Genomic DNA, 27,114 nt, shown 5'->3' with positions numbered 1-27,114 from the left:
TTCCAAAGGAAACAGAAACAACTACTTTTATTGTTAAACTTTCAACTGACAGATTAAGTTTCAAAGGTTCATATTTCCCATGTTCTTTTTTTTTTTTTTTTGAGACAGGGTCTCGCTCTGTCTCAAGGCTGGAGTGCAGTGGCACGATCTTGGCTCACTTCAACCTCTGCATCCCGGGCTCAAACGATTCTCCTGCCTCAGCCTCCTAAGTAGCTGGGACTACAGGCATGCACCACCATGCCTGGCTAATTTTTGTATTTTTTGTAGAGACAGGACATGTTGCCCAGGCTGGTTTCGAACTCCTGGGATCAAGTGATCCACCCACCTTGGCCTTCCAAAATGCTGGGATTACAGGCGTGAGCCACCATGCTCGGCCCATATTTCCCACATTCTTAATGAGACCCCATCCACAGTGGTCCAATCAACTTTCAAATTAGCTCTGGGGAAAAAATATATTTAATGAAAGCTAGAAAACCTAGAGGTCTTGCTCTTCATCTTTCGCTACAGCTACGGACAGCTCTGCGCCACACTTGCACCAATCAGCATGTTTGCCCATGTCCTGCCAAGGAGAGAAATTTACATCATCACTGACAAGGTGCGTTCACCTATTCTCATCACGTAACACTGATTCTGATTCCATACCTAATTTATCAATCTAAGACATTACTGAACCACGCAACCTTACATATTTTCACACGACAGTATTTTCACACGAAGTTGCTGCTGCTTATTACACATCAAAGTTCACGTCAATGTGGCATGAAGTCAAGAGGATTCCAAGTTAGCTCAATCAAAACCTTGGGGGTCACACAGCATCTCCCAGTGTGTAGATGTTCACATCTAAGTTCTGAAGACATGATCTGAGCATGGAAGAGCTTCTGGAGTTGGCCGCTGATCTTCTCAGTGCAAGTCCCATCTGGAAATCCTGTAGGCAATGTCATGGGCAAAACTGTGTCCATAAAATTGTGCTCAGGTCTGCTTATGACAGATTATCATGCCACAGAAAAAATGCCACAGGAGTCCAGACTTTTAACCAATCTACCAGCTTCTGCATCAGTATCACAATGCCAAGCCCTGAATTTTAAATGTGCACATATTGTCATATTCATATAGTGACTTATAGTTTTCAAAGCACTAGGTACATGGTCCTCAAAAATGGTTGGCTTTATAAGACCCCAACTAAGGACATTTCATAGGTTTCAATGTTAACGCATATTGTGAGGGTCTGTGCATAATTATCTTCACACCAATAAAGGTATTCACTACAATACATAAATTCATTACACAAACCAAGAATAAGCTTCTAACTTATTGACAGATATATCATGTCGCACACATAATTTGTCCATATTTTACTATTCCATAAATGCGTATTATTTCTATCAATAATGCTACTGGAATGGAATCATATTACATAGAAAAATGTAGGAAAACCAGATATAACAAGCTGCAAAGGGCTAAATTTCAGTTATGAAATGGGTCAGAGGCTGAGAAATCACTATTTATCCACAAGGATTGCCTTACAAATCAAAAGATGACTGCAGGTTTCTCTTACATATCTAAATCTAGGAATAAGTTCATTCCATAGCAGATTTGAAAAAACAAAAATATAATGTAGGAAGTAATATTATTGATGGCAAACCAACAGCATGAAATTTGGTAGGCTTATCTAGGATGAAAAGGAATAATCTAGATTGTTTTAATACCCTCTAAGATTCCATGTTAAGTCATCCTGACAAAAAATCTTTTTAAAAATATGGTAACCATAAATAAAGCTGCTCAAAGACACCACACCCACCCACACACACACACACACACACACACACACACAGACACACACGTACACAAACACGGTTCTCTAATGAAATACCAGTTGAAGTGCAGCATTTTCATTACAGATAGTCAAACAGCTAGAGCTATACAATACACACAGATTTTTCCTAATAGTACCAGCAATCTTAGTTATAAAATAATACTTTTCAGTAGTCTTTCTTGATGCACATTTAAAAACTAGTACAATTCCTCTAGTGTAATGGTCAATTTCCCTTAAAAAACAACATCTGAAATTATAAGAGCTGACAAATCACATTATATTTCAATATTAGACTGCTGTGGCTCTAGAACAACAGAAAAGCGTAACTTTTGAACAGGTTAGGGAAAAAGCATGAAATGTAGATGTCTTCAATCAGCCTCAGGCATTACTGATCCTGTGCCATCCACACACCCTTGAGGTTTTTCACAGCATTCTGACAGTATGATGTCTGCTTTGCAAATGACAAATCAACAGTATGCTGAATAATCAGCAATAAAACACAGGAGATAAATTAAATGTGTTTTTCCAAATGTCGGAATACCAAGGTTCCCAGGAGTTGGCAAAACTTCTCAAGCGGCCATCCAGACTCAGGCTGTGCAGGATAAGGCCTCCTTACGTAGTGAACGGTTGAGAATATTTGCTCCCCACACCCAGAGCCATTCAGGCATATACTGTGCAAAAAGAAACTAAAAATGAAAGAGAAAAAGGTTGTGAGGTTAGAACGAGAAATCAACACTGAAGGAACAAGTACACAGACCAGCACATGAATACCCACCAACCACAACAAATACCCACCAATCAATCACAACAAATACCCACGGATCACAACAAATACCCACCAGTCACAACAAATACCCACCAATCGATCACAACAAATATCCACCAATCACAACGAATACCCACCAGTCACAACACATACCCACCAGTCACAACACATACCCACCAGTCACAACAAATACCCACCAATCGATCACAACAAATACCCACCAGTCACAACAAATACCCACCAATCGATCACAACAAATATCCACCAATCACAACGAATACCCACCAGTCACAACAAATACCCACCAGTCACAACAAATACCCACCAGTCACAACAAATACCCACCTATCAATCACAACAAATACCCACCTATCAATCACAACAAATACCCACCAGTCACAACAAATACCCACCAGTCACAACAAATACCCACCAATCGATCACAACAAATACCCACCAGTCACAACAAATACCCACCAGTCACAACAAATATCCACCAATCACAACAAATACCCACCAGTCACAACAAATATCCACCAGTCACAACAAATACCCACCAGTCACAACAAATATCCACCAGTCACAACAAATACCCACCAGTCACAACAAATACCCACCAATCGATCACAACAAATACCCACCAATCGATCACAACAAATACCCACCAGTAACAACAAATATCCACCAGTCACAACAAATACTCACCTATCATATTAAATACAACAATGGAAAAAGCCCCCAGGCACTACTGTATTGAATACCTAGTTTTGCCTAAGATCTTACCCTAGATTCTACAGGGAATAGAAACATGACCACCACCCACCTACCCTACTTTCTGTAATGAGGCTGGACTGTCCTGCATGTAAATACAATTCTATCTTTACTTAATGTGATATGAACAGAATGTTCACTGGTTAAGAACCACAAAATCGGCAGGGCACGGTGGCTCACACCTGTAATCCCAGCACTTTGGGAGGCCAAGCGTGGTAGATCACAAGGTCAGGAGATAGAGACCATCCTGGCTAACAAGATGGAGCCCCGTCTCTACTAAAAATACAAAACAATAGCCAGGCGTGGTGGCAGGTGCCTGTAGTCCCAGCTACTCGGGAGGCTGAGGCAGGAGAATGGTGTGAACCCGGGAGGCGGAGCTTGCAGTGAACCGAGATCGTGCCACCCACTCCAGCCTGGGCGACAGAGCCAGACTCCGTCTCAAAAGAAAAAGAAAAAGAAAACAAAACTCAAAATCATTATAGGAATAAATCAGTTGGAACAGACACACGCATACATGGTTAGTACTCTATGAGAAAACTGGGGCTTGTTGGGTAGGATGGAACAAAGTTCAACAGGAAAACAATCAGAAACACCAAGACGTTGGGATGGTATCTTGACCTATGATGGGGGGGCTCAGGGGACCAGGGGAGGGAGTCCTGCTGATGCTGCTCTGCTTCAGGGGTCTCACTCAGGGCCTTTGTGCTAGCAGCAGACGTAGAGCAATGTCTGAAAACATATTTGGTTGTCACACTGGGAGTGGATGCTACTGGTATCTAGTGAGTGGAGGCCCAGGGTACTGCTCAATATCCTACAATACACAGGACACTCCCCATGACAAGGAATTATCCGCTCTCAATGCCAACAGTGCCGAGGTGGAGAAAGCCCGCACTCCTCTAACAGATTTGTCCAGAACTGAATGAGAGTTCTACTACCGCATATACGAAAGAGAAGAGACAGGCCCTTGGCAAGTACTGACATTCTAGCCTTGAACTGAACTGATGCATGACAATAGAGGTTATCCAATCCTCTTGTCAATAAGTGGACACAGGTTACTCTCCAGGGAGGACACACACACACACACATACACACTCACGCACTCTGTGTACAAAGAAAATCACAGCAGCAAAAGCTACCAGAGAAATATGCCACAGACAAAAAGCAAAGGATGAATCAAATCTTTGATGTAAAATTGGAAATAAAAAATGATAGTGTTGAAAATAATTTGAGTAACATAAAATGAAAACAGAAAGTTTTAACAACTTTATACAGAAAACTACTCCAGGAATTAAATCAGCTTAACAGAATTTCTTGGCAGAAAAACACATTCCCAAGGAAAGTTTATCAATGTGAACAAAATTTAATCGTGAGTAAAATGTTTGTGTTTTATAAATACAGTCAAAATATCTACTGCATCTAAACCCCATCCTCATCATATCTTTATTTCTAAAACAATTTTATGGTCAGTGACTTCTAAGACTACTTCTTAGGTTTCTCTGCTTTTCTCAAGTAATTAAAGGACCTAGAAACAACTACTTAAATAAAACTGCTTCTTTTTTTGTTTTTGAGATGAAGTCTAGCTCTGTTGCCCAGGCTGGAGTACAGTGGTGTGATCTTGGCTCACTGCAACCTCTGCCTCCTGAGTTCAAGCGATTCTCCTGCCTCAGCCTCCCAGGTAGCTGGGACTACAGGCGTGCCACCATGACGAATTAAGTTTTGTATTTTTAGGAGACGGGGTTTCACCATGTTAGCAAGGCTGGTCTCGAACTCCTGACCTCAGGTGATCCACCTGCCTCAGTCTCCCAAAGTGCTGGGATTAGAGATGTGAGCCACCGCCATGCCCAACCAAAACTGCTTCTTATTAAGCTCTCATTTTCTTTTTTTTTTTTTTTTTGAGACAGAGTCTCGCTCTGTCGCCCAGGCTGGAGTGCAGTGGCCGGATCTCAGCTCACTGCAAGCTCCACCTCCCAGGTTTACACCATTCTCCTGCCTCAGCCTCCCGAGTAGCTGGGACTACAGGCGCCCGCCACTTCGCCCGGCTAGTTTTTTGTATTTTTTGGTAGAGACGGGGTTTCACCGTGTTAGCCAGGATGGTCTCGATCTCCCGACCTCGTGATCTGCCCGTCTCGGCCTCCCAAAGTGCTGGGATTACAGGCTTGAGCCACCGCACCCGGCCTTAAGCTCTCATTTTCATAAAATAAGTAACTGTTGATATACGTATATGTTTATTTGGTAGAGGTAAATCTAATACTCTTTATGCAAACGTCCCAAAAATATCTGTTTGGTAATTAAGAAAACTCCGAGTATTTAAAAAAAAAAAAATTGGACCAGGTGTGGTGGCTCACACTTGTATTTTATTTATTTTATTTTTTTTGAGACGGAGTCTTGCTCTGTCGTCCAGGCTGGAGTGCAGTAGCACAATCTCAGCTCACTGCAAGCTCTGCCTCCCGGGTTCACGTCATTCTCCTGCCTCAGCCTTCTGAGTAGCTGGGACTACAGGCACCCACCACCACGCCTGGCTAATTTTTCTGTATTTTTAGTAGAGACAGGGTTTCATCGTGTTAGCCAGGATGGTCTCAATCTCCCGACTTTGTGATTCGCGGCCTTGGCCTCCCAAAGTGCTGGGATTACAGGCTTGAGCCACCGCACCCAGCCAGCTCATGCTTGTAATCCCAGCACTTTGGGAGGCCGAGGTGGGTGGATCACCTGAGGTCAGGAGTTCGAGACCAGGCTGACCAGCATGGTGAAACCCCATCTCTACTAAAAATACAAAAATTAGCCGAGCGTGGTGGCATGCACCTGTAATCCCAGCTACTCCGGAGGCTGAGGCAGGAGAATCGCTTGAACCCAAGAGGCGGAGGTTGCAGTGAGCCAAAATCACACCACTGCACTCCAGCCTGGGCAACAAGAACAGAACGCTATCTCAAAAAAAAAAAAAAAAAAAAAAATTCTAAACTAGGGCACAACTCTTTACTAGACCAGATAAAGGAACTCAAGTATATTATAATGAATAATGATGCATCCTCATATGAATACTTAGGATCACAATTTCAAATATCTGACCCAGTTACTTTCCAAAGTCCTAAGAGGTCCCAAGCCTTTGTCATGCCTAAACGATAAACTTAAAATAAAAGTTCTATGCTGCTTGAAAAAATTAGTCTAAGACTATATGGACATATTATTTGATAAAATGGTTGCATGAAATATAGCCCTATCTTGTGGTTTTGTGGTTTTTTTGGATAATATTTTTAACTTAGAGGTAGTCCTCAAGCAGTACTAGACTCTTTTACTTTGAAATTCCCATGTAAATACTCAGCATTTTTATAGTCCTACCATCCACTTACAGCAGCATATTTCTTTTTTTTTTTTTTTTTGAAACAGAGCCTTGCTCTGTCGCCCAGGCTGGAGTGCAGTAGCGCGATCTCGGCTCACTGCAACTTCTGCCTCCTGGGTTCAAGCGATTCTCCTGCCTCAGCCTCCCAAAGCAGCTGGGACTACAGGTACACACCACTAAACCTAGCTAATTTTTGTATTTTTAGTAGAGACGGGGTTTCACCATATTGGCCAGGCTGGTCTCAAACTCCTGACCTCAGGTGATCTGCCCACCTCAGCTTCCCAAAGTGCTGGGATGACAGACATGAGCCACCACACCCCGGCCAAAGCAGTATATTTCACCTTTAAGGTGCCACATAGATTGAACTTTGAAAGAATTTTGAAAATTCTTAATGTAATAATCTCACAAAAGAAAATGTAGTGTCTTAACCAAAATTATTAAGTGTCAGGCTTCAAAGTCAGAATTTACAATTCTCATCTTAGGCTTTAATCAGATTCCTCTGTATCACTGAGAAAGGTTCAGGATGCATTAATCTAATTATGAGACCTGAAGCACACTCCTACCTGAATAGAATGGGACCAGTACCCTGTGGTCCTTTTGGAAATCCCAAGAGTAGAAACAGCATGATGTGCATAGACTTTTGGCGAAGGCACCAACCACGAGCACCTGTGCAGAAAGCTGCTGGGTGCTGCCATGCTGGTGGCTACATAGAAAGGGATTAGACTCTGTACAAAGATTCCTTTAGAGGCATATTCATACTGCAAGGCTCTGCTGAAGTGGTCTAAATAAGCCTGTTGAGACAGAGGGAAGGAAAAGATTTTTAATTCTGGGTGAATTTGAAAATCCAGGAGAAAAAAAGATTTGCTTATTATCAATTCAGGAAAAAATACAGGATAAGCAAATGTGAGTTGCTGACAAAGAGTTCAACAAATCAGACCAAACAATTGTTAATAAATGTTCTGTGGTATTAGGATTTCATCTTCCAGTAAGTAGTATCTGACCTTAGAAGCAGAAAATGCAGCCAGCTGAGGAGTGGGTTTGCAGCAGGAGCCAGAAGAGATCGTGACGATGGCACCTTTCTTTCTCTCCACCATTCCCGGTAACACGACATGGACCATCAAACTAGCGGCGGCTATGTTCACATTTATGATGTCCCAGAGCTTGTCCTCGGAGAGCTGAGTGAAATACTGTGGGTAGGGATAAAACACACCCACGTTATTTACCAAGATGCCAATGTCTTTGTCCTTCAGGGCTTCTCGAATTGGAAGGTAGATCTCACGGCCGCTGCTGAAGTCCGCAACTATAATATCAGTTTCCACTTTGTACGTGTCGGCTATGTCTTTGGCAACAACCTGCAACTTCTCCTCGTTCCGACTAATCAGGATGATATTGAGACCTCGGCTTGCTAACTCCTCAGCGTAGGCTTTTCCAATCCCATCTGTTGCACCTAGGATGCAAGTCAGGAAAAGTGAGCACGCGCACTTCATGGTGTGACCCTTAAAATGGACCTCAAGTACCCCCTGTCAGGTTTAGTCCGAGAAAAATTCACACTAGAAGTCAAGTGAGTTCTAATATCTACAAGTCAAGGGCACTGTTGCTGAGTCAGGAACGTGAAGGGCGCATGCTACACACTCTCCCAGACATCCTGACACACGGACAGGGAGTTATTTTACATTCACCATATTGATTAGGAGACACAGTAGGAATTTGTTTTCAAACTATTATCTGGCTTGAATGAGTGGCAGGAGGTGCTTTTCTGGGAAATCTTCATAAATTAAAATGAAATTCAAAATACGTGAAGCATTTCTGAAAGTGGTGACAGTTTCTAAAGATGATTTTAAAACAGAGAACAAAAAGGAAAAAGCAAGTGGTACAAGTGGGTCTGGAGGAGGCCTGGGAACAGCAGAGAGCAGAATAGGAAGGATACCAATCATGAGGCAAGTTCTTCCTCAGATGAGAGCAGTAAGAAAATGTGAACATGGCCGGGCGCGGTGGCTCAAGCCTGCAATCCCAGCACTTTGGGAGGCCGAGACGGGAAGATCACGAGGTCAGGAGATCAAGACCACCCTGGCTAACATGGTGAAACCCCGTCTCTACTAAAAAATACAAAAAACTAGCCGGGCGAGGTGGCAGGCGCCTGTAGTCCCAGCTACTCGGGAGGCTGAGGCAGGAGAATGGCGTAAACCTGGGAGGCGGAGCTTGCAGTGAGCTGAGATCCGGCCACTGCACTCCAGCCTGGGCCACAGAGCGAGACTCCGTCTCAAAAAAAAAAAAAAAAAAAAAGAAAATGTGAACATAATCATGGCAGGAGCCATAAGTTTCATTTTTTTATCAGCATGTTCCCATAAAAACATCACATTAAATTCAATAACTCCTTGAGTAATGCATCCGACTTCATAGAAAAGATTATTTTGATTATAAAGTAGGTTACCACTGACAACGGCCCATCTTCCATACTGCTTGATCAAGTCTGCTCTGCTCCCCAGGCGGGGGATAAAATGCAGCCTGATCAGGCTGTAAAAGTCACAGATGACAGTGATGCTTTTTCTGGCCGTATACCAGGCTCCAACCAAAGCTAGAGCTTCCATATAGCAATTGCAAGACCTGGCGATTTCCCTGTACAAGAGGTAGAAGCTGTCAACAGCAGCCATGGCAACCTGCAGGGAGAAGGAAAGAGAGAGAGCCTCTTTGGTTAATAAATTAAAGGAACATACACAGTCTGAGTGAAGACATCCAGCTGAGGGCATCAGATCTTGTCAGTTGTGCATTCAAATAACAATAACTTTTCAAATGCACATGGCCCATGGATTCAGTCTGTCTGTCTGTCTATCTATCTATCTATCTATCTATGAGACAGAGTCTCACTCTGTCGCCCAGGCTGGAGTGCAGTGGTGTCATCTTGGTTCACTGCAACCTCCACCTCCCGGGTTCAAGCGATTATCCTGCCTCAGCCTCCCAAGTAGCTGGGACTACAGGCACACGCCACCACACCTGGTTAATTTTTTATTTTTAGTAGAGATGCGGTTTTACCATGTTGGCCAGGATGGTCTCGAACTCCTGACTTCAGGTGATCCGCCCCCACCTTGGCCTCCCAAAGTGCTGGGATTACAGGTGTGAGCCACCATGCCGGGAGATTCAGTCAATTTATGATCTCATCATTTAACATCTGTAGCTTATAAAGTTACTTTCTTCCAAGGAGACTAATCAACATAACTACCAGAAGTTACCAAATTCCCACTAAAATCAGGTACTACACTACATGCTGTGGCTACAGAGACAAACACAATATGCTCTGCGCCTGAAACATGCTCCTAGTCTAATAATAACAAACACAAAGCTTCTAATTCATACAGCGGAGGTACATGTATTTCTTTGCTTTATTCACAATCAGCAAGTACGGAGGACCTACTACCTGCGTAGGGACAAAGGAGATGAAACAGAGGTGGCACTAAGACATGGCCTTGGCCTCAAAAGCTTACGATCCACTGGAGACAAAACTCAGCTTTTAAAAACCTTTACATCAATTTAAAAAAAAATTTTTTTGTTTGAAGAGATAACCACCAAGCTTGGAAAAATGGCTTCTCAAATGACAACAGAGTGAGCACTCCTCCATCTTCTAACTTAATTTGTAACCATCATGTTGCCTGGTCGCTTAAATCTGAGGAAAGAAAAGTCCAACACAACTCTGGTGAATGTCCACAGAGCATGCATATACTAAGCACCTACTAGGTTCTATGTACTGTGATTCGAAGGATTCACAGATGAACTAAATGACCGTCCCTAGGTGAAGACCCAGACATTTAACAAAATAATGTAAAATGCCACATGATCTGGTAGATGTGTGCCTGCAATCAGAGATAACCCTGCAGAAGTGGACCAAGGCAAGGCATGGGGAGCCCTGGCCACAGACCGAGTGAGTGGACTTCATATCAGGCTAAACCAACTGTGTTCATCCTGTGAAAGACAAAATATCAAAACAACTGCAATAGACTACACTTATATCACAGGGAACTCAGATACACACAAACCCAAGGACACAGCTTATATTCTAAAAAGAACATTGATTTTAAGCCAAAAGAAAAAGAAATATAAAACTTCTGGGGGTGGCCACTTTTAAAGAAATCCCTTTAAAATAGAAAAAAAAAAAAAAAAAGGTCTGGAACCTAAGAAAATACCCAACAGTAGCAGCAAAAATGAGCATAAGTTTAAGAAAGAATGGGTGAATTCCCTCCTACTCCACTGCAGTGTAATTTGAGCTCAACCAAGTTTTGCAGAGTAAAAAAGGAACCAAGCAGAAGAAAACAAATGAACCACTGAAATGGAAACACGCACAAGAACGGCACCATATTGTGACAAGAGGCATATAAAATCATTTAAAAACTGTTGAATAAATATATGTAACTGTGTAGCGTTCATTACAAATCAACACAACATACAAAATAAATAGGACTGAAAACTGAAGAGGTAGAGAAGCAGTAGGGTTCCTAAATGCGCTACGGTAAGGAACAATCTCTCAAAAACAGCAAGTTCCACAGTGGCACCGTGTGAAGCTGGTATTGCTACCATATGAAGTTACCAAATTCAGCTAATATGGCATTAAGTTTAAAAAATGTTTTCCTCGGCCAGGCGCGGTGGCTCATGCCTATAATCCCAGCACTTTGGGAGGCCAAGGCAGGTGGTCAGAAGTTCAGGACCAGTCTGGCCAAGATGGTAAAACCCCATCTCTACTAAAAATACAAAAATTAGCTGGACACGGTGGTGGGTGCCTGTAGTCTCAGCTACTTGGGAGGCTGAGGCAGAGAATTGCTTGAACCCGGGAGGCGGAGGCTGCAGTGAGCCAATATAGGGCCACTGCCCTCCAGCCTGGGCCACAGAGTGCGAGTCCATCTCAAAACAAACAAACAAACAAACAAGTTTTCCTTAAATGAAAAGTCGGGCCCCTTTATTCCCTACAGGTAAAATGCTGCCCACTGGGGCTCTGTGCACAGAAACTCACCTCCCGCAATGAGAATGCCAAAGTTCATCAGGAAAAGGAAACGTTTTAAATTTGACTAAGTACATAAGCCAAATACTTAAGCTAAAAACAACTAAAATAAATGCTCCTTTGGGGTAGTTTTTCTTTATGCACCAGATTGGCTGAGTTCACCTAAAATATGAGCTGTGTAGTTCAATGAAGTCTTTCATTTTTCTGAGCAATCTTCCATACAGCAGTCACCAATACCCCTTACTGCTCCCAAATCCTTTGATTGACAATCCTTTGAAATATATTCAAAGTTAGGCCCCCCTTCTGGGTAGCGAATGAGCATGCCTGTTTCCAGATGTGCATGACAGGAAGCCGCACCACCACCCCTCCCACAATCCTCCTGCTGCTGGATATGCTGATGACGGGGCAGGTATCAGAGTTTTCACACTGGCTGCAGCCCGTCAACAGTCATAATTACTGGGTTCCCAAAGACATGCCCAAAACAGATTCCCAAAGACATGCCCCAAACATTAATATCCTATAAGAACAGTAAAAACTGAGATTTCAGCCAGGGACAGTGACTTACACCTGTAATCCCAGCACTTTGAGAGGCTGAGGCAGGCAGATCACTTGAGGTTAGGAGTTCAAGACCAGCCTGGCCAACATGGTGAAACCTGATCTCTACTAAAAATACAAAAATTAGCCGGGTGTGGTGGTGCATGCCCAACTTGGGGGGCTGAGGAAGGAGAATCACTTGAATCTAGCAGGCGGACATTACAGTGAGCCGAGATCGCACCACTGCACTCCAGCTTGGGCAACAGAGTTAGACTCCGTCTCAAAAAAAAAAAAACCCAAAAAACAAAACAAAACAAAAAAAAACCACCTGATATTCTATGTTAGACCATCCTAAATTGTGAGTTCCAGAAATAACTCATAAAACGTGTGTGTGCCTTTTGTCATAACTAATCAAACACATGGCCATGAGGAAAGTAAATGCAAAAACAATTACCTATATGTAGTTACCTGTACGTACCAGGACTTCTCAAGCAAAATGTAATAAAACTGGGAATAACAAGCTATGACTAAAGAAACCTAGACACTTGGAACATTAAGCTTATTCTTCTAATAACAGGTAGGCACACATCTAGGCTGTTAAAACAATGTTTTCAATGAAAAAATAGATAACTACAAGCCGGGCACAGTGGCTCATGCCTGTAATCCCAGCACTTTGGGAGGCCAAGGCAGGCAGATCACGAGGTCAGGAGATCGAGACCATCCTGGCTAACACAAACCCCGTCTCTACCAAATATACAAAAAATTAGCTGGGCATAGTGGCGGGCGCCTGTAGTTCCAGCTACTTGGGAGGCTGAGGCAGGAGAATGGCGTGAACTCAGGAGGCAGAGCTTGCAGTGAGCTGAGATCGTACCACTGCACTCCAGCCTGGGCAACAGAGCAAGACTCGGTCTCAAAAAAAATGAATAAATAAGAAAAAAAAAAGAAAAAGAAAAAATAGCTACCACATATCAAGATCAATGGGTTTTGGTCAAAGCAGTATTTGTGGGGAAATTAGTTGCTCCAAGTGTACAGAGTAAGGCTCTCGCTACAAAAAGAAGGTCAGGCTTGTCTCATGGAGGGACCCCACACTGATGGAAGCTTCCTCCTTAAGCCTGATTTTTTTCAAGAATCTGAACCTTTTTGAAGTAAATATCTAGCAAAAGGTGGCTGACAACACAGGGGGCCCCAGTTTCTCTGCTGAGGTCGTTACCTGCCCTGGGGTCTCTTACCTTCTAAGTCTGCCAGTTCTGGGTCGTCAGCAGTATACAGCTCTGTCCTTCTCTTAAGGCCAATCTGTGAATAAAACCAACAAGAAACAAATGCCTTTTCTTTTCCTCTTAGTTCAGCTGGGAAAACTATATTAAACTAACATCCAAGTGCTCAAAAATTAAGAAAACACAAAAATTCTTACGCCATGAATCTCTGTACGGCAGCAAACCATGTACTAAGCTCCAAGTACCCTCCTCTCAGAATAAGAAAAGCTTCTGGTGTCTGCTGGGGACACAGTGCATGTGTCCTCAGGAACAGCTGGAGGGTGCCCCCCTTTTCCTATGCCTTTTTTCTTTTTTTTTTTTTTGAGACAGAGTCTCGCTCTGTCGCCCAGGCTGGAGTGCAGTGGCCGGATCTCAGCTCACTGCAAGCTCCGCCTCCCGGGTTTACACCATTCTCCTGCCTCAGCCTCCCGAGTAGCTGGGACTACAGGCGCCCGCCACCTCGCCCGGCTAGTTTTTTGTATTTTTTTAGTAGAGACGGGGTTTCACCGTGTTAGCCAGGATGGTCTCGATCTCCTGACCTCGTGATCCGCCCGTCTCGGCCTCCCAAAGTGCTGGGATTACAGGCTTGAGCCACCGTGCCCGGCCTTTCCTATGCCTTTTTTCTTAGGGAACATTTCATCAAATGGGACAAAAGCCCATTCCAATCCCAGGGACCCTTGGGAAAACACCACCCAGGCACCACGCCGGCGTCAGGGAAGGGAGCAGCCACAGCTGCCCTTGGTGCCTTTCTCTGCCTGGTGCCTGTCTGGATTTCACATGGGCCTCCCACTGCCTCGCTCTGCACACCCCTTCTTCAGTTCCACCTGCAGCGTTCCCTGGAACATCCACATTGCCACAGGCTGTCCTGGCCTCTCCTTCCAAATCCTGGCAGGGATTCTGGCCAGCCTACCTGAGTTCAGGTGTCCACCACCTGTCTAATCTCCTGGCAGGGTTGCAGGGAGGAAGGTGTCCCACTGTGTTTGGGTGCAGCCCCCCTGAGGCTGTGAGTGGGTCAGGTGCTGAGGAAATGAAAGGAAACCTCTGGTCCACATTTTCCCTCTCCTTCACCACGCACACCGCGCTGGAACTGTTCTGTCTCTGACCACCCCAGCAGGCTGCAGTCCTCCAGCGCAGAGGCCAAATTCTACTCCTCTCTGTTTCTCCAGCACCTTCCACAAATCCTGGCACAAAGAAGCTCAACACTACCACATCTCTGGCTGCAGCTCAGAGGCAGAGTCTTTTCCTGTCCGGCTCTCAGTCTCCGCATGGCAGGATCCATCTCAGCCCCCAGCTCAGGAGCAGACCACCCACAAATTCCTTTGATCCTTTACAGAAAGAAAAGCTTGTGTGCTAAACCCACCAGAGACCTCCCACTCAGGCCAGCAGAGGAGACACACCCACTGCAGAGGTGAGTACAGGAACCGGGGGCTGAGAGGCTTCAAGTCCATCATGGCCCAGCTTTTCAACACCCCCACTAGACACCCCTCACCATCTTGTCAGGGGAGGACCATCATGCGCAAGTACCTTAAACATGTGTTAATATTATGGTTGCTACGTATATTTTAAAAATCACAGAGCATCAGAGGGGTTGATGGCATTCAAGGTCTGGTCCTCAGCCTTGATGGACAGAAATGCAAGTTTTTCATTCCTCAGAGGCAGCTCAAGACAAAGAGATCTGACTCACATCCACAAAACCCACAGAAGACTGATACATTCAAATGCCGATTTAGGAATGGATAGTGAACCCACAGCGAAAAGGCCTAAACACACATGGCCACTGGTCCCACAGTCTCTCGAGATCTACGTGGAAAACAAACTTCTAGAACAGCAATGAAGACTGAGGACACCATCATGAATAAACCAGGACTCCGTGCCACCTGCTATACACGGAAGTCAGAGAAAGATACACCAAGCAACTGCAACGTAAGGTGGCAAGGGCGCCACTGGGGAGAAATGGGTCTTGAAGTGTGAGTAGAATCTCTAGGCAGAGAGGAGGGAAGGGGCCTCCCAGGCCTGGGCCCACGGAGAAAGGCTCGGCACTGTCAAGGATCTGGCCTGCTCAGGAAACACTGGGAAGTCCCCCGCGCGGACAGCACAGGCTGTGCCATCCTGTGTGAGGCCCCATGTGCGCAGGCACACAGGCTTGAAGGAGGCTGGGAGAGGCAGACTGGAGACGCCTTCACGCCAGACTGGAGTGCTTGGGCCTCCTCCTTGAGCACCAAGGGAGGGAGCTGGTGGGGCTTGTTTGCGAAGGTAACGCAGCAGGGGAGGGGGGGGTCCTGAACCCTCATCACCCAGCTGGGGATGAAGGTGGGCCACATGGAGAGCACAGGCTCTGTGGCCTCTGCTGCTCCGCAGCCTCGCCAGACACTTCACATATTCTCTCACACCCTGATGGGCCAAAAATGTTAAGAGAATTGGAAATTAAAATTCATTCCCTCCTCTCGATCTTCTTCCCTGCCCTCTGTACATGATGGAAAATAACATTTTTCTCATGACAAAAGAAATCAGTACTTTCCCCCAAAGCCACCACATTTCAAAAGCTCATGGCCTCTCACTGAAACTTTCAAAGGAATCTATCACACGTTTAAGCCTAGAAGCCCACGAAGGGATATGTAGATATCAAGCCTCGTCAAAGTTGCTTTAGGTGTCTGACTCATTACTGTTTTGTGGCTTGAATAGTGAAAGCTATTAACCTGTGCTACGTCTGGTCTGAGCATTTGGCCCCACTACCCGATTGTCGGTCTTGAAACTTAACCCCCCAGGTGATGGTTTAGAAGGGAGGGCCTTTGGGAGGTGATCAGATAATGAGGGCTCCACCACCTTGAACTTGGACAATTCAGCCTCCCAAACTGTGAAAAGTGTTTGCTGTTTCCAAGCCACCCAGTTCATGGTATTTTGTTAGAGCAGCTCAAAACCAACTAAGGCAGCCTGCAACCTAGAGAAACCCATGATGCGGAAAGCAATACTAAAACACAGTAAAATTCTGATTCCTGTACAATCTACCTGCAAAAAGTTATTCTAAAGCTTTGTTTTCTTAAACAGAGAGTAGAATGGTGGTTGTTAGAGGTGGGGGCATGGGTGGGAAGTTTTCGTCAAAGGGTATAAACTTTCAATTATAAAATGCGTACATCTGGAGATCTAATGTACAGTACGGTGACCGTAGTGAGTAATACCAAACTGTAGGCTTAAAATCTGCTTAGAGGGTAGATCTCAAGTGTTCTCACCATAAAGAAATAAAAAAGTAACTGAGGAGATGAATGTCTTAATTAACTTGGTTGTAGTGATCATTTCACAAAGTACACACATATCAAATCATGTTGTACACCTTAAATTTCTATAATTTTATTTGTCAATTATAGTCCAATGAAGTTGGAAAAATATAAAATAATTTTTTTAAAAAAATTTTAAGCTTTGTTTTCTCATCTCTGCAGAAAACTAAAACATCTGTGAACAAAACAAAACAAAACCAGAACTGTCTCCAAACTAGAAAAAGAAGAGCAATTCCCTATTATCTTTTAAGCATTTTCTACTTCTACGGGTCAAGAGTCATCAAAAACCTACAGGAAACATTACAACTGCAAAAGCATCATGGGACAATTATGGTCATAACTGCAAGGAGCAAAGTCACCTCTTCAAAGCACCACTGCTGTGGCCTGTAACCCGATCCCACTCCACAGTGAAGGGGACTCCACTCCACCTAGCAGTGTAAAGGGCAATCAAATCAAATACAAAAACCTTCATGAACCAAGAGTTCTGGGAGGAAAGTCTTGGCTGAAACATGGACATCACCAAGCTATCCAAATGCATGCGACGTGGGGCGGGTGGTAAAAGAACACAAGGCAGACTGGCCAGGGTTTTAAAGAAGACAAAGCAAGTAGGACAGAAAAAAAACAATCAAAGCACCAGCGAACGACAGTGTGGTGGGCAGAGTAATGGCCTCCAGGGATATCTACAGCCTAATCCCCAGACCCTGTAAATACGTTACCTTATGTGGCAAAAGGGACTCTGTAGATGTGATTGAGTTAAGGACTCTGAGCTGGGGAGGGTGGGTCCAATGTCATCATGTGTCCTTGTAAGGGGGGTAGGAAGATCAAAGACAGAGAGCAATGTGACTAGAGGGAGAGGTCAGAGAGAGCTCGAGTTGAAGGTACTCTGTGCTGCTGGTTTCGATGATGGACAGAGGGGTGGGTCACCAGTCAGGGACTGAGGGTGGCCTCTAGAAGCTGGCAGAGGCCAGGAAAAGGATTCTGCCCTGGAACCTGCAGAGGAAGACAGCCCTGCTGACACCCTGACTTTAGCCCAGTCAGAATGATCTCAGATTCCCGTCTCCAGAAGGAAGAGACATCTGGGTCATTTTAAGCCCTACCTTTGTGGCAGTCTGTTACATCAGCCACAGGGGATAAGGATAAACAGTGGCAGGAAGGGATGGATGAACAGTCAGTTCAACTTTCAGGACATGGAAGAGACAAACTGAAAACTCTGCAACCTCCCTTAGGCTAAAACCACGATGTGTATTCAGGAGCCAGAAAGTCTCAGAGATTCCTGTCATCTTCAACTGACCAGGGTAGACCTGAGGTCCCCCTCCTTACCAGCTGGGATTATCTAGCTTTTCAGTAAGGCTCCAGGGCTATGACTGTTTTCATTGAAAACATTTTTTCAAAGAAATCTTACTTTTTTTCAGAGTGTGAATCTGTCTTGTACTCAGCACTCCAAATCCTCTGTTCTTCCTAACCTTTCAAGTCCCATGCCTTCTCCTCAGTTCAATCACTTCCTGACAAGCACCGACAACATGCCAGCCCTGGGGAGAAACTTCCTTCCTGTCTCTTCCCTTCCCAGGTCGTGGCACTGCCCCCGCCTCTGAGTTCCTCTCCATCTCTCTTACCCATGTGGCACTTAGCACACACTGCTCTGGATTCTATGTAAACACTAAACTTGCTTATATCTCAGTTTCTTGGTTGTCCAAGGAGAGCACAGGCCTCTGGAGGACAGGAGATGTACAGAAAACAAATTTTTCTGTAACTAAAAAAAATTTTTGTTTTTAGACAGAGTCTTGCTCTGTCTTCCAGGTTGGAGTGCAATGGTGCAATTTCTGCTCACTGCAACCTCCGCCTTCTGGGTTCAAGCAATTATCCTGCCTCAGCCTCCCAAGTAGCTGGGACTACAGGTGCCTGTCACCATACCCAGCTAATTTCTGTATCTTTAGTAGAGATGGGGTTTCATCATGTTGGTCAGACTGGTCTTGAACTCCTGACCTCAAGTGATCCACCCATCTCGGCCTCCCAAAGTTGCTGTGATTACAGGCATGAGCCACCACATCTGGCAAAATTTGTAAAATATATACAGAAGTACGTAAAACGTATTATGCACAGTTCAAAGAATAAAACAGCCACTTAGCCACCAGCCTACTTAACAAAACTAGTGTCCTAGAAGTCCTGTATGCTGCTCCTCTGATTACAGCCCCTCCTCTATCCTGGAGGCAGCCTCTGTCCTAAATTTTGGGGTAGTCACTCCCTGACTTTTTTAACAAAACAGCTGTATACCCCAAGCATGTATTCTGAAACAGTAACAGTACTGCCAAGTTTTGCCTGGTTTTGAGCCTCATGTAAAGGAGCCACACTGCATGGACCCTTTGGTGACTTCTTTCTTTCACTCAACATTATTCCCGAGACTCATCCATGCCCCTGCAGCTGTAGTCCATCCTCCTCTGCAGCTGCACAGTATCTAACGGTTCAGATGCACTGCCGTTCACAGATCCCCCTGCTGCTGGTGCTGGGCACATGCATTGTTTCTGTTGGTTTTGACTTTACAGTAAGGAACAGCACTGCAGGGGGCACTTGTCCCCATCTCCTGCACACCTGTGCAAGAATTCTCAAAGGCATCTGCCCATGGCTGAACTGCTGGGCCACATGCATTCCACTGCCAAATGCTTTTGCAAAGCAGCAGAACCCATTCACACTCCCGCCAGCAGCGGGTTCGTGCCACTCCTCAATGTCACTGGCTGGTAGCATCCAAAGCTTCACCTTCTGCCAACAGGGTGGCTGTGAAATGGTATCTCATTATGGTTTTAATTTACGTTTCCCTGGTTACTAATAAGGCTACAGTCCTTTTTATACGTATGTGCTGCCTGTGTTTTGTAACCTTTGAAATGCCCATTCCTATCTTTTGTCCTTTCCTTCTTTTTCTCTTAGAATTGTAAGAATTCTTTAAATATTCTAGATACTAGCTCTCTGTATGTTTTGTGTCTCATTACAGTATCTTTGATAAACTAAATGTGCTATTATTATTTTGAGACAAGGTCTGGCTCTACTGCCCAGGTTGATGTGCAGTGGCATGATCACAGCTCACTGCAACCTCCGCCTTCCGGGCTCAAGCCATCCTCCCACCTCAGCATCTCAAGTAGTTGGGACTACAGGCATGTACCACCAAGCCCAGTTTTTTTTTTTTTTTTCTTTTCTGGTAGAGATGGGGTTTCGCCATGTTGCCCAGGCTGGTCTCAAACTCATGAGCTCAAGCAATCCACCTGCCTTGGCCTCCCAAAGTGCTGGGATTACAGGTGGGAGCCACTGCACCTGGCTGAATATCTTAATTTTGAAATAGACACACGCATCAATCTTTCTGCTTTAGGATGTGTACTCATTACGTTTTATTTCAGAAATCCCTCCTTAGCCTCAGGTCATGAAGAAACTTTTTTGAATTATTTTCTAGAAATTTTACACTTTTGCTTTTTCAGTTTAAGTCTTTAATCCTCCTGGCGTTTTGTGATGGTGTGAGGCTGGGATCTCACACAACTTCTTTTTTTTTTTGAGACGGAGTATCGCTCTGTCGCCCAGGCTGGAGTGCCGTGGTGCGATCTCAGCTCACTATAACCTCTGCTTTCCAAGTTCAAGCAATTCTTCTGCCTCAGCCTCCCAAGTAGCTGGTACTACAGGCGTGTGCCACCACACCTGGCGAATTTTTGTAATTTTTTTTTTTAAGTAGTGACGGGTTTCTTCATATTGGCCAGGCTGGTCTCAAACTCCTGACCTCATGATCCGCCCGCCTCAGCCTCCCAAAGTACTGGGATGCGCCCAGCCGGATCTCACACATCTTTATATTCCTCCTCAGCACCTGACATGCTACTGTAGACAATTTTATTTAATAAATAGAACCAAATACTGCTTTGTGTTTAAAGCTTCAAATTTAACTCTTGAGAAAAAATTTTAAGAAGCTTCTCATATTCTGTGTCAGCAGTTTGACAAAGTTAGTCATTGGTGTATCATGACTTTTTGGGATTTATTTGCCTTCACTGCCAATTTTTGGTATATGACTAAACGCACAATGAAGCTGAGCCTAAGAGCAGCAACATGGAATTAGAAACCTGGATTCTAGTCCAAGATCCAATACTCCTCACTGTCATATCTGTATTTGTGCAATAAGAATTAAAGTATTCAGAGTACCCCACTTCTAGGCGGATACCTAAGATAATTAGAAATTTTGCTCACATAAAAACTCCTACTTGCATGTTCACAGCAGCCTACTCACAACTGCCAGAAGGCAGAAACAAACAAAATGTCTATCAACGAATAAATGAATAAGCAAAATGTGGTATTACCCATACAAAGGAATATTATTCAGCCATAAAAAAGCATGAAGTACTGATACATACTACAACATAGATAAACTTTGAAAACATTATGCTAAAGGACAGAAACGAAATACAAAAGGCCATATGTTGTATGTTTCCACTTGTATGAAATGTCCAGCGTAGGCAAATCCACAGATAGAAGATAAATTAGGGCTGCTGAGGGACGGGGGAGAAAAGGGGTATGACTGTTAATGGGGTTGGGGTTTCTTCTGTAGGTGATAAAATGTTCTGGAATTAGTTACTGGTGATGGATGCATAGCATTGTGACTATAGTAAGAACTACTGAGTTATACACTTTAAAATGGCTAAAATGATAAATTTTATGTCATGGGAATTTCAATTTTTAAAAACCTACTTTTAAAAAAAAGTAGCGCCAATTTGTTCAACTCTATGCCCCTGCAATATTCCTGCAGTGATTAAAACCAAAAGCGGCCGGGTGCAGTGGCTCATGTCTGTAATCCCAGAACTCTGGGAGGCCAAGGCGGGCTGATAACTTGAGGCCAGGGGTTCAAGACTACCCTGACCAACACAGCGAAACCCTGTCTCCACTTAAAAAAAAAAAAATTAGCTGGGTGTGGTAGCACGTGCCTGTAATCCCAGCTACTGGGGAGGCTGAGGCACAAGAATCGCCTGGGCGGGGGGTGGGGGGGTGGGGGGTGGAGGTAGCACTGAGCTGAGATCGCAGGCACCACTGCACTACAGCCTGGGCAACGGAGCGAGACTGTCTCAATAAATAAATAAATACACACACACACACACACACACACATTCTGAAAGGGGCCTGCCTGGGTTGGAATCCACCTCTCCATTTAAGAGCTGTGTGTCCTGAATGACGTTACTTTGCCTCTCTCTGCACGTTGTTCACACCACCTGTAAGAAAGGGGATAACTGTTTCTGCCTAAGAACAACAAGAGGAATAAAATGAGGTGGTCCATAGAAAGCACTCAGAACAGTGCCCGTCCATGACAGACCTAAGCTATTAGCCACAATTATTGTGTTTGATATTAGCTACTGGGTATCTGTGGCGGTCAGAGTAAAACTGAGAACTCACTTTATGCAAAAGATGCTGCTAAGTGCTTTATTCCTATTCTCTCACTTTATTCTCTCATTAACCTTATAAGGCGCAGTCAGATTCTCCTGTTTATATATGGGGAAATTGAGGCTTACAGAGGTAAAGTAGTACACTCAACACCCCACAACTCAGAAAGGGCTGCCTGCAATTCAGATGGAGGTGTAGCAAGGCGCAGAGTCCTGACCAGGGAGCCCACTGTGAGACCCCCAGACTGCCTCGCAGTCAACTGTACACATCCTGCTGGGATCGCCGAGGGGCGCTGCAGCGATCTGGTTTCTGGGGCTGTGTCTGGGTGGCACGTTTTCAGAACAGGGACCTGCCTGGTTCGTCTTCCAGTCCTTCCCCTCCAGCACCCGGCAAGGCCCAGTCAACACGAGCAAACTCGGAAATCCTAGCTGAACCCACGACCGCTGCATGAGGAATCGGCGTGCCCGTTCTTCAGGAGGTCAATTCTTCTGAATTACTTCCATTTTAGAAAAACAATGGTAACAACTCAAACCAAATCGTTTAGAAAGGAGAATAAAGCAGCACCGACAAAGGAGGCGATTGCTGGGGTCGCTCGGGGTAGGAGCCGGGTGAGAGGCTGCAGGGAGGGCAGGGCACCCGCCGGCGACAACGGGGTTCGGGGTTCGGTGGGAGAGGCCCGGGGGAAGGGAGAGTATGGGGGTGCAGCGCCGCGGCGGGGGGCGTGGGGATGGAGCCGGCGGAAGGAGGGCTCTGAGATGTGAAGGGGCGGGGCTGGGGGTGTTTGGTCTGAAGGAAGGAGTCTCACGGGACGAAGGGACGAAGATTTCCTGGGGTCAGGGGCGCCGAGGGGCTTCGGAGCCGGATGCCGCGGAGGGGGCCCGGGGCCTGGGGGGCGTGGTGAGAAGTCAGAGGGGTCCGGCGAAGCAGCCGGCTGGCGCAGAGGGGGCCGAGGCGGGGTCTGGGGCGGAAGGGCCGCGAGAGGGCGCCCAGGGCGCTGGGGGGGGCGCGGTACCTGCAGGGCTGCAAAGTCTTCCAAACCGGTCCCGCCAGACCCGCGCGGCCACCGCCCACGTCTCTGCCGCCGCAGCTGCTGCCGCTCCGCGCCCTCACGTGACGCGCGCACGCGCCGGGGGCGGAGCCGTCTCAGGCCCCCCCGACCGGCGTCCCCAGCGCGCCGGCCCGACCCGAGTGCGCGTGCGCGGCAGTTGCCTTGGCGACCGGGGAAGCGTTGAGCTGCAACGACTAGGGCGCGAACGGCTGGCGAAGAAGGAAAACTGGGAGTCTCTGACTGGGCGGGGGCCGTAGCGACGTCCACTGCGGACCAGGGCTCCCCACAGCTGCGAGGCGTTCGGTGTCGCCGAAGTAAACATGCATCCTAAACCCTCGGAGCCTGCGGCAGGTGGGGCAGCAGAGCTGGATTGCACGCAAGAGTCCGGCGTGGAGGAGTCTGCGGGTGACCACGGGAGCGCAGGCCCAGGGGGCTGCAAGGAAGGTGCCGATTGCCCCCCACGGAGGGTGGTGGGCAAGGGGCCGACACGGCTGGGCGCTCCAGCCCCCTTCCCACACCACATACCCGATCTTCACAGCCAAATAATAACAATAATAGTAACGGTAGCAGCCAACGCTCTGCAGTAGGGGCTTCTCTCCCCATTTCCTACAGAGGAGGAAATACTTAAGATACTTAAGGGGTTATAAAACTTTCTCCAAACAGATAACCCTCGGCTAGTCAGTGACAGAATAGACTCGGCCGGGCGCGGTGGCTCATGCCTGTAATTCCAGTACTTTGGGAGGCGGAGGCTGGCAGATCATCAGGTCAGTCAGGAGTTCGAGACAAGCCTGGCCAACATAGTGGAACCGTGTCTCTACTAAAAATACAAAAAATGAGCTGGGCGTGGTGTCAGGCGCCTGTAGTCTCAGCTACTTGGGAGGCTGAGGCAGGAGAATCGCTTGAACCCGGGCGGCGGAGGTTGCAGTGAGCCGAGATCTCACCATTGCACTCCAACCTGGGCGACAGTGGGAGACTCCATCTCAAACAAAAACAAAAACAAAAACAAGACAAAAACACCCACCAGACTCAGGCCCAGACAGTATGGGTCTCCAGAGCCCCAGCCCTTACCCACCACGCCATTCTCCCTGCTCCCAACTTTGATGCTTTAAATATATCCCTTTATTGCTATCAGCATGTAAGATCAAAGGCTTTCTCCCCCTCCAGACTGCATGTTGTGTCAGGGCAAGACATCCTGATTGAATTTGGAGTTTAGTCCAGTGCCTGACCTAGGGTAGAGAGTCCAAATGAAGAGTTGGTGGTTCTGGGGTCAGTGTGTGACCCCCTCACCAAAGTTTGCCAGAATGGACTTGAAAGATAACTTTCATAGCTGGGCGCAGTTGCTCATGCCTGTAATCCCAGCACTTTGGGAGGCAGAGGCAGGTGGTCACCTGAGGTCAGGAGTTTGAGACCAGTCTAGCCAACCTATCGAAACCCTGTCTTTGCTAAAAACACAAAAATTAGCAGGGCGTGGTGATGTGTGCCTGTAATTCCAGTTACTTGGGAGGCTAAGGCAGGAGAATTCCCTGAACCGGAGAGGCGGAGGTTGCAGTGAGCCAAGTGGGAGGCTGAGGTTGCAGTGAGCCAAGATCACACCACTGCACTTCAGTTTGTGGGCAACGGAGCAGGACTCTGTCTCAAAAAAAAAAAAAAAAAGAAAAAAGAAAGAAAAAGAAAAAAAAGGAAGGAAGGAAGGCCGGCTTCAGCTTCTGCTCCCAGTAGACTAGACTTGGTGCCCTAAGGGAAACCTTTTAGTGATTAGATTAAAAAGCCACTTGATTTGTGTTCCAGTTTCTGAACCCAGGCAACAAATAAACCAGCTGATTTGTGTTCCAGGCAACAAATATATCTTAAGCATCAACTGTCCAGATGAACCTTGTATGAGGAGCCATAGGGAACTGGCATTGCTCAGTGGAAAGACACTGACCTTGGAGCCATTGACACTGGGTTCAGGTTGAGGCTTAGCAGCTGGCCAGCTTTATGGCCATTGGCCCAGAGCTTAACCTCTCGGAGCCTTAGTCTCCTCATCTGTAAGCTGGGATAATTATACAGGAGTATATGGAGAGAATTACAATTAAATGCTCCAGCATATAGTGGGCCATTATTAAATGGTAGCTCTTATTAATTACATATTAATATTTATATATCGAGCGCTTATTCTTTATTTTTTCCACAAACATTTATCTGTTGCTTCCTGTGGCTGGGCATTCTATGCAAAATTGATGAGTTTAAGAATCAGTCCCCCCACGCACAGCCTTTAGTCTTGTTCACTAGACCACACAAACACAGAAAGCAGCAGACAACCGCTCTTAGTTAAGTGCAGTTGAATTGGCCAATTTTGAATGACCTTTAAAAAAAAGTATTCATTTGAATGTGCTCATGTTATTTTTATCAAAGATATTCTCACTATTTTTGTTTCTTTTCATGTGATTTTCCTTTCGAAGATTTTTTTTAAGAGATAGAATCTCACTGTGTTACCCAGGCTAGATCTTCCTGCCTCAGCCTCCTGAGTAGCTGGGACTACAGGCGTGCTCCACTACACCTGGCTTGAGAAATTTTTTAAAAGGCAAAAGAACAAAGAACATTGAAACGAATACCCATGTTTTGCCAGCAAGAACTGAAAATGATTAACATTTTATCATATTTACTTGAAGTCTTTTTTAATTAAATAAGTTCCCCCCAAACAAAAAATAAATAAAAATAAATAAGGTCGGGCACGGTGGCTCACGCCTGTAATCCCAGCACTTTGGAAGGCCAAGGCAGGCGGATCACCTGAGGTCAGGAGTTTGAGAGCAGCCTGGCCAACATGGTGAAACCCTGTCTCTACTAAAAATACAAAATAATTAGCTGGGCGTGGTGGTAGGCGTCTGTAATCCCAGCTACTTGGGAGGCTGAGGCATGAGAATTGCTTGAACCTGGCAGGCAGAGGCTGCAGTGAGCTGAGATCCCAGCACTGTACTCCAACCTGGGGGATAGACCAAGACTGTCTCCCCACCCCCCAAAAAAAGAAAGAAAACATTTTACATAAAGTTGGTGTTCCTTTTGTCTCCTATCCCCCACCTGATTTCTAATCCCATTCCTTTCCTCCCTTGTCCAGAATTTTATATGCATTCTTGCAAGCACTTCTCTATACATACATGCCCTGAAACAATGCATAGCATTGGTTTGCATATTTTTAATTTATGTACGGTATCCTGTGCTTATTGTGAAACTTGCTTTTTTCACTCCATATATGTTTCTGAGAACTATCCCTATGGATAGATGTACTTCTAGTGCATTATTCTCAAAGGCAGAAAAGCAAGTCATTGTTTTATGTAACCAGTCCCTATGGATGGACATTTACATTGTTAACAGTTTTTGGCTTTTATAAAAAAATGCAGAAACAAATCTCTTTGTCCATGTTTTCTTGTGCACCTATACAAAAGTTTTTATAGAGGACTATCTAGAAGTGAAATTTACACAGTCTTTGCCAGTGCTTTAAAAATTGTTATACCTTTAGGCCGGGCATGGTGGCTCATGCTCGTAATCCCAGCACTTTGGGAGGCCGAGGTGGGCAGAACATGAAGTCAGGAGATTGAGACCATTCCGGCTAACACAGTGAAACCCCATCTCTACTAAAAATACAAAAAAAAAAAAAAAAAAAAAAATTAGCCGGGCATGGTGGTGAGCACCTGTAGTCCCAGCTATTCAGGAGGCTGAGGCAGGAGAATTGTGTGAACCTGGGAGGTGGAGCTTGCAGTGAGCTGAGATCGCGCCACTGCACTCCAGCCTGGGCGACAGAGCGAGACTCGGTCTCAAAAAAAAAAAAAAAAAAAAAAAAGTTGTTTGCATTTAAAGATTACTAGTGTTCTTTTTTTTTTTTTTTTTTTTTTTTGAGAGACAGGGTCTCATTTTATTGCCCAGGCTGGAGTGCAGTGCTGTGAACACAGCTCACTGTAGCCTCAACTTCCC

The 27,114-nt window shown here is 45.5% G+C and overlaps 2 protein-coding genes across 2 annotated transcripts in view; one reads left to right on the top strand and one right to left on the bottom strand.

Annotated features, from left to right (window-relative positions):
• Window positions 1–23,241, bottom strand: HSDL1 (hydroxysteroid dehydrogenase like 1). Its single transcript, XM_030924368.1, has 6 exons — window positions 23,131–23,241; window positions 13,429–13,492; window positions 9,113–9,338; window positions 7,683–8,128; window positions 7,245–7,472; window positions 1–2,499 (listed from the first exon to the last, which is right to left on the bottom strand). Exons 3-6 carry the CDS (start codon window positions 9,330–9,332, stop codon window positions 2,401–2,403), a joined length of 993 nt encoding a protein of 330 aa, XP_030780228.1. The 5' UTR covers window positions 9,333–9,338; window positions 13,429–13,492; window positions 23,131–23,241; the 3' UTR covers window positions 1–2,400.
• A 245-nt stretch (window positions 23,242–23,486) lies between these two features.
• The window catches only part of DNAAF1 (dynein axonemal assembly factor 1), a 32,911-nt gene continuing 29,283 nt past the window's right edge, over window positions 23,487–27,114 (top strand). Inside the window, 1 exon segment of the mRNA XM_030925567.1 lies at window positions 23,487–23,610. Within this exon segment, the coding sequence (XP_030781427.1) occupies window positions 23,487–23,610 (124 nt within the window).

This window comes from Rhinopithecus roxellana, chromosome 20, assembly GCF_007565055.1.
Source record: "Rhinopithecus roxellana isolate Shanxi Qingling chromosome 20, ASM756505v1, whole genome shotgun sequence".
Classification (NCBI taxonomy): domain Eukaryota; kingdom Metazoa; phylum Chordata; class Mammalia; order Primates; family Cercopithecidae; genus Rhinopithecus; species Rhinopithecus roxellana.
Note: the sequence above shows the minus strand (reverse complement) of the source record. Positions and strands in the feature narration are given on the sequence as shown.